This window comes from Meleagris gallopavo, chromosome 23 (genome assembly GCF_000146605.3).
Source record: "Meleagris gallopavo isolate NT-WF06-2002-E0010 breed Aviagen turkey brand Nicholas breeding stock chromosome 23, Turkey_5.1, whole genome shotgun sequence".
Classification (NCBI taxonomy): Eukaryota; Metazoa; Chordata; class Aves; order Galliformes; family Phasianidae; genus Meleagris; species Meleagris gallopavo.
In genome coordinates this window covers 4,391,321-4,404,762 of record NC_015033.2, presented here as the reverse complement: position 1 = coordinate 4,404,762, position 13,442 = coordinate 4,391,321, and the positions used below count along the sequence as shown (strand labels likewise).

Here is a 13,442-nt window from a genome sequence, read left to right as displayed (position 1 = left end):
TTATATTTATTTGTCTGTTTTGGAAGTGAGTACATTGAAAATAAAGGTGAAAAAAAAAAAAAACCATGACAACTCATCACATATCTGTGCAGCATCCCAGAAACTGCACGCACTTTTTTTTTTTTTCCTATGTGCATAAACATAAGTGCCAAGAGAATGGAGAAAGGCGTGTGGCGTGCTACCAATAAACAGGAATGTATGCAGCGACCCAACCTGCTGTGCTGTGTGCCTTTATTTCTGGGAGGAGTGCTGGTGGATGGAGTGCAGCGGGTCAGAGCTTCAGCAAGGCCACCCCTGGGTGCAGCTCAGGTGCTGTTCATGGGGTGTTTGTGTCCTACCCCTCTTCTGGGAGTAGCAGTGAACTCCCCAGCGTGTGCTGCTCCTTGCCAAAGCTTTCCCTCACAGGGATGCAAGGCTCCTTGTTACAAAATGCCCATGCTATGCTCCTGGCTGTGTTGTTGCCATCTCCTGGCTGCTTCCTGGGGGAATTTCTCCTTTACCTAACCCGGTGCCAAGGGCTGCAAGTCTGAACACTGCTGGGCAAAGAAGTGCTGAGCTTGTTCGCTTTGGCTTTCTGCTCTTTGTCGAAATAGCTCTTTGCCCTGAAGTGTATACAGTGGAGATGGCTGTTCCAAAAGGTCATAGAGAAAAGCTCCTGTAAAAATCTTCCAACTTTCCCTAAAATATTCTGTGTGTGGGACATTGGGTTGCTCTGATCACCCTTACTGGTGCTTCCATTCCCTTCTGGTTGCTGTGCAGGCCCTGCTACCAGAGATGCCCAGCCTGCAGACCTGTGAAAAATTAATTTCCATACTGCTTTAAGCACCCAACAGTGATGCTGTGCCATTGGCAGCGCTGTGGAAGGGACGCCGGTCCTGGTGTGTCACATAGAGCCAGCCTGGCCATGGCATGTCTTGGGGGATTACTGCCACAGCTCCAGATCCTCAGCCACAGTGACCCAAATCCTCCACATCCTGAGGCACTGTGCCAGCAGGCGCTGAGCATCCCGGCAGCCAGCATCCCCTGTTCCCACATGTGTTCCTACAGTCTCAGGGAGCTGTTCTGGTCTGCCACGGGGCCCTTGTGTGCACCAATCACAGCTATTCCGCCCTGTGCAATTAAAAATCAGTTGGATTGGAGTGAGCAACTTTCCTTTTAGCAGCATCATCAATCCCTTCTAATTGCTCAGGTCCCAGCTCGACGAAGCATTTAAAAGCGTACTTGACTCCAACCCAATTCAGCAAGGCAATTAAATGCATTCATAAATCCTCCTGAAGTAAATGAGACTTAATCGCAGGCTTAAAGCTCAGCTGAATCCAGACCTTAGCAGCAGGGCAAGTTTCCCTTAACCTCTTTCCCAGCGGTGCAAGTCTGTCACATGCTCCAGAGTCTGAACCAAGTTCACTGCACAGCTCCTGCCGGCCTGCACCCATCCCGTTCCCAGGGACTCCTCTAGCCCTTCTCTAGTGCCTCCTGGCCTTCACTCCCAGGGCCGTGCGTGCCCTGTGCCCTGCCTTTCTTCCTCCTCTGCTCCCAGGGGCGTTTGAAACCTGTGGGGGCTGCAGGGTGGCAGTCAGCTTGATGGAGGTCTGCAAAAAGCGAGTGTGGATTTGGAAGTGGAGGGGCACTACAGAGAGGTGCAGCGCCTGAACAAGCCCAACCAGGTTCTGGGGAGCAGGTGTCAACCATCCAAGCTAGGAATGTAGTGGACACATTCCCCAGGCCTCTCCCATAGCCTTCCACCCTATCTTACTCATCAAAGTGAAAAGAAAATGGAGGAAAACAGTAACAAACACATTTCAGCTGGTCTTAACTTCTTGTTAGACAATGTGAAGAGATAAGAGGCTGTTACCCTTATTTACATTAGCAAGTAGGCAACAATTTATGCACTGGTAGTGCTTTTGTTTCCCATCCTCATGTTGTTACACCGTAACAGCCTGCAGAGGTGGACAAGCGTGTAACAAAATAGCACGAGTTTAGCTTTCAAACTCTTCCAGACGGAAAGGGACACTTCTAGAGAAGTGACAACAGCAAAAAGGACTTACAGCTTGCAATGCATTTTCAATGTTTTCAGCCACCTAGTTAAATAACCTGGCCAAGCACCTGGCTCTGGTAGAAAGAGCTCCTTATTTTGTGCAGGAAGCCCGGGAGTCAATCAGCTTTAACAAATAGCCGATGGCTTCCAGAGGCTCTTGCTGGGGTAGTTGTTTCAGCAGGTCAAAGGCTTTCATCCCTATTTCACAAGCCTGGAGTGAAACAGAAAAGACAATGTAATTGTGAAGAATTTGGCTTTTCTCAAAGGGTACTTAAAATACTTGTAGAGACTCATTGAAATGGCTGCGCTGGATCCGATCCAGGCTCCAATTGCTCAGCCACCTGTTTCAGAGGGTGACCTGTACAAGCTGCTTTAGAGGAGAGAGTAAAGCTGCCCACAGATTCATATTTAGGATCCAGTGGTGCAGACAGAAGAGATTACCAACCCCAGCTCCTCCTGCTGGAGAGCATTACCTGCCATCTGACACACCAGTTCTCTGGACATTCTGAAAGCTATTTCAGGAAAAACCAGCTGCACCAACTCTGAACTAAATCCCTCATTTTCCTTGGTAGCCCTTCCAGTGACTAGACATTCTCACATTTACAAAGCTTTGCTTTTTTTTTCCTTTTTCTTTTCTATTTTGAATTTCTTCCTTTGTGTCTTCCAAACACTTATTTGTACTATAGCTTTCTCTAACACAACAGAGACCATTAATAATCTGTACTTCCATCCTTCAAATCACATGCAGAAGAAACCTGAGATTCTGACTGCTCAGCCCAAACAAAGAGGTCTGATTTCCAGACGGTTAAAGCTCAGCACTTTCTCAAAATTAATTCTCTTAAGTGCAGAAAATTGCACGCTGAAGTTTGCAGTTGCATCTGAAATTTTTATCCATAAACTCTCAAATACAGCAGCACAAATTCAAAACTGAATTACAGGGTCCCACTGTGATAATTACAGGGAGCCTCGCTCATGGAGGCATACATGCAAGGCCTCTTTCTCACTGCATAACATCCAACCTGATGTCTAAATGTGGCTTGTGAGAGGCACCTACATTGCCAGGATGAAGGACAAACCTAGAAAACGTGAGTAACTACAGGATCTGCTTTGGATGATGAGGCAGAGCTCGAAAACCAGTGGGTTTTTTAGCCCTGACAGAGTGCAGAGCACAAGCTGGCTTTGTGCAGAGCTACCGAAGCAGCTTTGCCTTGAGTCATCCAGTGCTCCAAGGCAGTCGAGCTCTCAGGAGAGGAGCCAGTGAACACAGGCAGCTGGCTTACCTTCATGCCTTTGTGGAATGGGGCCAACACCTTCCTGCACCCTTTCAATAGGTGAAACTTACCTTTGATAAATCCATGATTAGGTAATAAAGCATTGCAAGAGCATGCAAGACTCTGGCAGTTTCCCCAGGTTGTTGCTTTGGTGCCTTTTCTCTGATATCCAGTACTGCATTCAGGACCTGAATTGCTTCTGCTTGCTGGGCTTCAGCTGCATCAAGAATGAAATAATCTTGTTGGATGCATGTATACAAGATAATATAATCAAAACTGCCCAATTATCTCTTCTAGACATCAAAGCACTTCTACAACAAGCATCAGCGTGGCATTCCAGCTCCATGCAAATTCCATACCCATTAACAGATATCTTTTCATCCAGTCTGTAATAGTGTTGATTATCCTTTAGTAAAGATGTGAAGTCATAACAGCTGCATGAAAAGAGCAACTTTCATACTCCTGTCACATCTGAAGATGGATTCATGTAGACCTGCCTTGTTTGGTTCCTACTGCAGCAACTTAATTGAGAGAATGCCAGCTAAAGGGATTTGCAGAAGCATTTCTTCTTCTCTGGCAACATTCTTATGAGTGTAGATGGTAGAAGGAAGACAAAGAATGGAATCTAGACTGACTTCATGGACTGCTGAAGTCATACCATGCACACTAGCATATTTCCCAATGCTTCATGCACCTTCCCCTAGTGCATTCTCCAGATTAATACATCCAGTTATCGACACATGCTATTTCATTGTGTCCCACTGCTTCAGATGGTAGAGCTGGAATTACCTAAGTGAGATGAAATTTCACCTAATTAAATGAAAGGAAAGGAGCTGCTGAGAAACGAGAATGCTGAAGCGGAATTGAATCCTGAAAGGCACCATCTTGTATTGCTGAAATCACTGCCAAGGATACTGTGAAAAGGGAAGGGTAAACCAAAAGGGCAAGGCTGTGTTTCCACTTGAACACTCTCATTTCTAAAGTGGCCTCATTTGTTTCATCCAGCACTACCTACTGGGCACAACTATCAGGAACACCCATGACTCTGATTAAATTCGGTCTACAGAAAGACAGTGCAAAATCCAACACAGTAAATATGAACACTAAGATAGATGGATTTTAAAATTCCTGTCTCCCAAACACTCCTGCACAATAGTGGTGCTTACTCATGGTGTCTTCACCGACTTCCACTTCCTTGTCCTCAGTGAACGGAGACTTTTCTGCTCTCAACTTGTGAATTTGCTCCTGTGTTTGGACTGACTTCACAAGAAAGGTGTGCCAGATGTCAGTGACCTACCAGGAAGTGAATGAATTATTTCACGCATGTGAACACGTGGTATTTAGCAACTGGCTGCTCTATAAGCAATGCATTCTGCAGTGCACGTCCCTTCCGCAACAACCCCAGCGCCTACTGCTTGGTGGGCAGGCAGCTGCCAGCTGGATGTTTTGCATGGAGATCTGATGGCTCTTCTCCCAGTGGGAGCCTGAGTTGGAAGCTCATTTCTCTATCTGAATATTAATTTTCATCAAACTTGAACAAAACTAACTCAACTGATAACTCAAAGCAAATTTGGTGGACGTTTGTGAGTGGAGTGGAGGCAAAGCCTCATTAAATAGTCAGGCTAAACAACTGGAAGTTCATTTTTTCCCCAGTTGTTATGGTCATTAGACAACTGTCACTTCCTTTGTCTGACAAGCAGTGTGACTTTTCACTGATATTCTGCTTAAATTTTACATGGCTTGTTTGCATCCCACCACTGCTCGGCCACTCTTCCTTGGTTATGGAAACTCCCTGGCCACCTTCTCTGCCTGTGGGAATGTTTTTAGCCTTTGGTGTGGGGCTTTGGGTAGTAAAACTATTTTTTAATGAGGTTTACCTATGAAAACTACAACTTCAATGCCTTTTCCAGAATTTATTTGTTCTGGTTCTAACTCGGGGAAATGTTTGGATATGAAAATGTTGATGCTAAAACAATGATATGGTTGCCATCACATTAAAGGCAGTCAGAAACAGGGAAACATTGAAAAAGCACACAGGAAAAAAAAAAAGTTAATTGAGAGATGGAAAGAGGATGAGTTTTGGATTTACCAACCTCAGCGTACAATGAGTTTGCTATGTCCATTTTGTTCTGGTGAAAAAAAACATTAGCCATGTGGAAATACCCTCCAGAGGCCTCAACAGATTTTACTCCAAATGTAGAACTAGCGAGGTAAATCTGAAAACAATATTAAAAGAAAAAGCAGGAGTTCAACATTCATATAAACCCTGAGAAATTTTTCATTATTATGGATTAATAGTACTGCAAAATTCTGTCTTTTTCTGGGTAACTACAGCATTAGTTACACTTGATTGTAACTGTACAACAGGGTACCTGAAAGCAGCATTTTGTGTGTTGTACACAGGAATGCAACACGCCCAAATGCCCTGCTAGCTGGTGCAGAAGGTTCCTTCTCATGGTGTGCTGCCCTGTTGAGGCACGGGGCAGATTCCTCACACCTCTTCCTCTTAGTGCACATCCTGCAGGTCTCTCGCCTTCAAGTGAACAACTTGCTGCTGCTTTTCAGAGCTCCAGACGTGCCTGTGGAGGCTGCTTCCTCCCCAGAGCCCCAGCCAAAGCGAGGGGAAGGTAGTGGGAAGGCAGTGGCACATTCCAGCTATTCTGAGCTGGCATGTGACTCTCAGCAGATCTCAGACACTCAGTCAAAATCCAAGCAGGTCCTGCGCTGCTCTGATGCAGCCCAGAGACTCACTAGTAGTAAAAAACCTACTGTGCTGCTCCTTTTCAGGCACCAGACCAAGGCAAGCTAAAAAAACCATAAAAGTGGCATAGCAGGGAATCTCTCCCAGTAGGTTTACAGTAGGTTTACAAACTAAATGAAGACAGAGTTGTGTATGTTATGATAGAAAGCCTCTAATCCTCCTCCATCGTATGTCACCGCTTACGCCCACAGAAAGCTGTTGTAAAAAGTGACTATCAAATTCAACAGCAGTGGGTATGCATCACTCTGCACTGGGTAAATTTAGGCGACGTGGGACATAAATAGGAAGTCACAGAGTTCATCTGCCTTTGGGCTGTTAAATAACAGGCGAAGCATTCCCAGGAACACTGCTGGCAGTAACCACTTCGCATTTCTCGAACCACTGTTGTGGCTAAAAAGATTGAACTGGGGAAAAAGGCACTGAACCAGACACTTACATAGTTAAGCGAGGCGTTCATTAAAGAATGGATGATAGAAAATTGCAATTGAACAGAAAAGTATTAAGGAAAATGACAGCCAAAATATACAGTCACTTATCTGCTGAACAAAAGGCTGCTACAGCAGTTTGTGGCAGGAATGTCTGTTGATCTTAACAAAGCGGCAGAAAAAATTCTAAGCAGATGTAGAAAGACAAATTATATATCACTTGAGAATAACCAGAATTGGAAAAACACAGCTTTGGCTAACACATACAGGTGTCTAAGACTCATGCAGTTCAGGTGTTCTTAATGTGTACAGTCCTGGTTCCTCAACTCAGTGCCACACCTGTCTGTTGGGGTGTTCATATTGCTCAGAGCAGCTGCAGAGGGAAGGAAAACTGAAAGGCTGCTGCATGGTTACTGGCTTACATCATTGGCCAGGTGATATAAAGCCTGATCGAAGTTTCCACCAGCAGCACAGAGAAGCCCCAAACTGCGATGCAATCTATGCTGGAAGGCACCGCTGCAATCTGGAGTTCTGAGGACAATCCACTGAGCCTGGGAGAGATAGTTAGATGCCTGCTGAAGGTTGCCAACACCTGAAATGACATACAGAAATAAGCAGGATGCAGAGCACTTTCTGTTTAGAAATGTAGGATATTGCCTGCTATCCCTTCGCAGCAGTTTGACACAAAGACACAGTTTGTGGATTCCCCACTTCTGAGTTAAGCAAGTGCTCAGAATGTAACTTACAGACAGCTACAAGAGAAACCAGAAACTGCATTGCATTCAATGCCTCTGACACACGTGTCCAAACCAGGTAACATCCAGGCAGAAGCTAACAACTGCTGTATTATCACACTCAAAATACTGATGGGATATTTTTCCTTCCCCATTTTACAACAATTTTTGACATTGCTCAATTTCACCAGCAGAGCATTGTGTCTACTCCTGTAACAGCAATGGTTTACAATCATTTCTCAGTCATTTATGTGGCAGCTGAGCCATACAATCAATGAGAAAAACCTTTGCTCCAGGCAGAACTTGCTTCTGCGAATGAACAGAGGTGCTCCTCTGATGGGATGGCCTCAAAAGTGTGCTGGCTGGGAATTTAATGCTTTTGTGAGCCATACGAAGCCACAGAGGTAAGGAGCTGAACTTCATACCCCTTCTCTTGGGAGAATCAGTTAGAGATGGAGAAAACGCTCCATTTTGCACTGATCTCTCACCATCGATGAGAAATCCTTTTCCCTGGCCAACACAGAAAACAGGAGGTGGCACCTTGAATCTCCCTGGATGCCCTTCAGGCTGGGCATAGAACAGACATGGCACAATGACTGCAGAGCTGGCCTTTCCCTGGAACGCTGAGAGGAAACCAGAAACCTGACCCAGGGGAGCTCTTGCCCTTGCCAAAGTTACTGTTCAGACCAGTGCTTACCAATGCAGGCCTCAGCCAAGAGGAGATAGGCAGGTACCAGTTGCACAGAACTTGAGCCATATACTTTGGTGCTGAAACGCAACGCATGCAGAGCTGCAGGTAATGCTTTTTTATGCTCTCCATCGAAAATAAACTTCTGGGCTGTGCTGGATGTAAGATCGATGATGTATTTCTGCCAAGAAAAATAATAATGGGGCAAGGTGAGCAAGGGATAAGGAGAAATAATATGCTTGGTCTCTTTTTACATTCCAGTTTGCGCTGTTAACAATCACTGTGTAATTTTATTTGTGTCTGTAATTAATAGATGGAAATTAAAGCTGTCATATTAGTGCCTGGATTTCATTCCTACTTCTGGTAAGAACAGCTCTGGGCATCCTCTTAGGTCATGTGCTGTCTTATGAGACAAAGAATCCTTCAGGCCTATGAAAAAGGACTAACAAGGTTGTAGCAATAAAAGCTGTGAAGCACAGAAAACGATCATCACAAGACCATAGAAAAGATCAGACAAAGGGGTTACAGCAGGATTTTGCTGACGATAACAGTGACTCATAGCAGGCAGCAGAGCGTATGGTTTACCAGGCTGGTGCCAGCATGGCACATCTCCAGTTGCAGGAGACACTGTCTGGAAGCAAGGAGAGAGCTCGTTACATCGTGCTGCAGCACACTGCCCCACAGCACCGGGTAAGGGCAGGTTCGGGGTGGGACAGCAGTGTACCGCATGATTCCTGCGGCTTGGCAGCTTCCTCTCACCCTCTGCTGGCCAATTCTGGGCTTTGAACGGCTGACGGTTTGGATGCAGAGGCTGGAAAGTTGGTCAAAATCAGAAAACTCCAATGCACTGCATTATATTCCTGTATCTCGGATGGGGCCCTGGGCAAACTGACCTAGTAGCTGTGGCGGTCTGTGACAGAAGGTCAGAAGGGGATGGGCTGTAAGGTCCCTTCCAACCCAAACCATTCCATGATTCTGTCATCTCCATAACGCAAGCTGAGTCTGGTCATCAAGCAGCTTTGTAGGATTTCTGCTTGTCAGAAACCATAGTGTTTGCCATAGGTACAACTGCTTCCTGCCCTTTGCTGCTCCTAGCAGTCCACACCACATTTGGTCCTGTCACCCTTTGCAGTACCTGATCATCAGCCCCAAATGTTTCTCTATTTGAATGCCTGCTCATTGCCAAGAACTCTACAGCAACTGCAGATGGTGTGCTCTTACAACGTGCTACGGGATGCCAATGAAAAAGAGCCAGGATGCTTACCTATCTATTTCTCTTAGCTTTCATCGCGATTGTTGCCAACTCCCAGCACTTCTCTGTTGGCTTTTCGCACAATGCAGAGCAGAGGGAAGGCTGCCTGCAAACAAATCTCATTGCTGGTATGCCTAGCAGGGCTGCATGGTAGGTAGCAAAGCACTCTTCTTTGGCTAGAAGGCACAGACAGGCCTGTGCAGCGAGTGCCTGCAGAAAATAATGTCGTACCTCTTGGCAGGCTGCACTTTGTTGCCCGATGTTTCCCAGTTGCAGCAGAGCAGAGGGCAGAAAAAGCAAATTTCAGTGCCTTTAGAGGCCAGGTTATGGTTTTAGCATTTTACTGAACTCAAAGTGCTCAGAAAGGCAGATAAAAGTGAAGGAATAGCTCAGGGGCAAGGAACCACAAAGGACAGGGCATGAGTGCGTACCGGAGATCCTGGCTGAGATAAAGGAACATGCCTTCCAGATAAATGAGAGCTTCACAGAATGCATCCCAGAGTGACCTGCAGCAGCAAGGACATCCAGGAGCGCGGAAGCACAACCATCATCCTCCTCTCCTGCACCTGTGCTATCAGCACATACAGGAGGAGAAGGACTGGAGACAACAGAAGCCCTGCAGCATGGAATATTTAAGACAGCGCAGTTGCAAGCCTTGGAGGCATCATTGGCTTTGGCCCTGCACTGTTTTGCTCGTAGCGCTCTTTTCACGTGTGCAGCAATTACAGAAATTTCTCTGAAGATGCTCCCATGAATTTTTCCCCTGGTTGGGGTTTAAGGAGGCAGAGGAGCACAGCTCTGCTGCAGGTGGGAGCAGGGGGTTGGGCAAACACCCGGAGCTCTGTGTCACATCCATTTCCACACTTGCAGGCACCCGTCATGACGGCATGCTTAAGGAAAAATAGTTTAAAGAGGAAGAAGGGCTTTCAGTCAGTCTGAAAGTGGGTCCTTGGAGCTGGCATTGATGCTGGAGGATGGCTGTAGCTGGCCAAGGTGCAGATTTTTTCCCATCCCCAGAGGCTGTGGTAAGCTGACATCATGCTTGGTGCAGGCAGTGAGGCTATTCCACAAACAGAAACTTGGAGTTTTTTCAGTTTGGAGGTATTGTCTGTAGGCACCCCCACGGCTATGTTGACAAAAGCAGATTTCTATCAACAAAGTTTTGGAGCACATCTGAGGTATGAAACTCATAACCTCCTGGCTCCCAGCTTAACGCACCTTCCCTTAGGCCAAAGGGCATTCCAGTGTGCACAAGCTTTCCTGTGTCCTGACAGAGGCTTGAGTTCCATGTTTTCCAAATAAGCACAGCACAAGAATTTGTGAAGTGCAATAGAAAAGTTCAGAAAACAATAAACCCACGTGCAAGGGCTTTTTTCTGTGAAGAGGCTGCGTAGCTTTTCCCTGAGCATCAAAGACCTTTCAAGCATTTTTGTTTGCCCTCTGAATAGGAAAGCAAAGATGGGGCATTGAATAATCTCACCCTCTCCATACTGCTCTTCTGATGCTCGTCAGTCAGTCTAGGCCAGTTTCCCTACACCTTACTGCACATAAAAGCAGACTAGGAGGTACAGTCTTGATGTGTAAGAAAGCAAGTAACAAACAAAATGTTTCTTATGGGAGAAGAAAGACAACATGCCCCTTCATATAACACTCTGAGAATCTGCTTTGTTTAAACAGTTTGGAGTATATACTAAGATCAAAGAACAAATGCAAGGAGAGTTGTTAAAAATCCTGTAAAAATCTTCCTTTAGAAAAACAACTGGAATCTGCTCTCTGTACCTTTTCCTATGAGGTCAATCCAAGCCTTGACTCAAGCTGCAGTTCTGTAGTCACTGTGTGCTAACCTAGAACTCCAATCAAGAGCAGTGACTGCTCCTTTGCCTACTTCTCTACCAGTTTTATGTTCCTGGTGCACTCCGTAGAACCTTATAAAAACAAATGATTAGCTTCCAGCTGAAGTACTGCCTTGGTTCTGCAGTCATGTGCTGTGTTGTAATGTATATAGCATAGTTTTAGTTGCTACCAAATCAATAATGTAGTAACAGATGCTTTTGACAATGTTTGATTTGTAGGCAAAGTGTTTTGGAAAAGCTTTAAGCTGTAAATAAGCACAAGAACTGCCACCACTCTGCATTATTCTTGACACTGTGTGATGGAAATACTCCTGACATACAATTGTGAAACTTAATGGCTTGTGTGTAACATGAGCGAAGCCCGTTTTTCCTATATTCAGGATGTCTTTCCCACTTCCAGACTCCTTCTACATGTTTAGATAATGAGCCACAGCCTTCACCTCATCTCTACCACCCTCTTAGCTTTGACAATATATTGTCATAACACATTTTTTCTGTACTTTGATCAACAATCTTGTTTGTGATTTTCCATCAGGTGACATTTTCAAAACAAACTTGGGTGCCAGTGCCTAATTGCTACAAATCTGAAAGGAATCTGTTGCCTAAAGCCTCTCACAAGCTTTCACCATGCTCAACTTTTGTCCATGCAGGTTCCATCTCTCTTAGGCTTTTTCCTTCTGCGTGCTCACAAGAAAGGTAATGACTTCAGCAGTGAGCCAAAGTGCTAACACCTGACCCAGAAACAATTTTAAAAACAATACATGATGTAAAGCACCGAAGATTAATGATCCTCTCAGTGGCACCCTTTGTTTGTTACCATTTCACTTTCAGTTGTTCTGTTGTCCTGCTATTCTGCGATTAGGAGTTTTGCAACGACAGAAGGATGATTTATTTTTATGGGAAAGATCGTTCTAAGTAACAGAGGTATTTGGGTGGGTTACTTTCTTTTATCAACACCGTGGAAAGGCAGATCCTGCATCCCATAAACAAACACAAAAAAACCAACCCACAACAGTTCAAAACTTCTCTGACTGGAGCTGCACATCTGCACCTCCAAGGAGGCCAAAAAGCAGAGATAAAAAAACCACACTTAGTGGGAAAGAGCATTTAAAGTTGTTGAGGTAAACAAGGGGAAGGGTTTTATTTCTTTGCTCTCTGCTTTGAGAAAGGGGGAATCCCTCTCATCAGTGAGGGATGAGGACACTCTCGTAAGAACCAGAACTCAGCTGGATCCCAATGGACTTACTGCTGATTGTATTGCAAGGTAGGAGATGCAGGACTGCTGCTGTCGGGCCAGCAAAGATAAGGAAGCTCAAGATTTGGAGAAAGGGCTGCCAGATGGCAAGAGACTTTTAGAATTGGAGAGAGAACATTCCTGCTCCTTTCATTGGGAAGTTTTAGTTGCAGAGTCTTTAATACACTTTTTTTTTTTGTAAACAAAGTACTGATTAACAAACTACATGCCCTCTCAACACGACGCACATCAAAATACAGAAAGAGATCTAATCAAATTTCATTGGCAGCACTTTGAAGTGGTATTCCTTCTTCTTGTACATACCTGCCTCTTCACCAGCTGTTCCATTCCGTGTTTTCTTTCTTCTTCAGAAATGAGAGAAGGGAGAGATGTGCGGACTGGAATCAGCAGTTGGCATATCTTCTCGTGGATACTAAGCCAGTCGGCTTTCTGATGATCTACATCACTAACAAAATAAGGAAAGAATGATATTTTTGTTTACTTGGAAACAACATAAAGAAAGATTATTGCTTGTTGTTTCTTCTGGACTTTCACCGCAAGAGTTACAACAGCCTCCACTCCATAATTTCTTAGAACTGCTGAATCATTCAGGTTGGAAAAGACCTCTAAGGCCATCACTCCAGCCATTAACCCATAAACCACGTCCCTAAGTGCCACATCTCCATGCCTTCTGAGCACTTCCAGGGATGGTGGCTCCACTACTTCCTTGGGCAGCCTGTCCTAAAGCTCCACAACCTTTTTGGTGACAGAATTTTTTCTGATATCTGACCTAAACCCCCCTGAGAGCAACTCCAAGCCGTTTCCCTGTCCTGCCGTTGTTTGGAGGAGCCTGACCCCAGCTCACTGCAGCCTCCTGTGAGGCATCCGGGGGAGCGGTGAGGCAGCCGGCTGATACTCAGCCTGGCGTCAGAGGGGCACACACAGCTGGCGGGATGTCAGCACACTCGCGTGGCCCGCAGGCGGTGCCGCCGTGCTGTGCATTAAGGCCTTCACTCGCGGAGCCCCCCGCCCCACTGGGCTCCTGCGAACGCCTCACTTTCAGCACCAGAGCGAAAAGCCCACCGAAGCCAACCCAGCCCCGAGCCCGACTCGTGACACCGGTGAGATCTGTCCTTAAGCGTGGCCGCACCGACAGCCCCGGGGGGTGCGGACAGCCGAAGGCCCTCAC

General features: G+C 45.8%; 1 protein-coding gene across 1 annotated transcript in view; it reads right to left on the bottom strand.

Annotated features, from left to right (window-relative positions):
• Positions 1-113: 113 nt before the first annotated feature.
• ZMYND12 (zinc finger MYND-type containing 12) overlaps positions 114-13,442 on the bottom strand; it is a 14,964-nt gene continuing 1,635 nt past the window's right edge. The window contains exons 2-9 of the mRNA XM_019622400.2: positions 12,578-12,749; positions 7,924-8,095; positions 7,715-7,849; positions 6,915-7,084; positions 5,400-5,522; positions 4,473-4,599; positions 3,378-3,523; positions 114-2,246 (exon numbers count right to left, since the gene is read on the bottom strand). Of these exons, the coding sequence (XP_019477945.1) occupies positions 2,127-2,246; positions 3,378-3,523; positions 4,473-4,599; positions 5,400-5,522; positions 6,915-7,084; positions 7,715-7,849; positions 7,924-8,095; positions 12,578-12,749 (1,165 nt within the window). The 3' untranslated portion in view covers positions 114-2,126. The remainder of the gene's footprint in view (positions 2,247-3,377; positions 3,524-4,472; positions 4,600-5,399; positions 5,523-6,914; positions 7,085-7,714; positions 7,850-7,923; positions 8,096-12,577; positions 12,750-13,442) is intronic.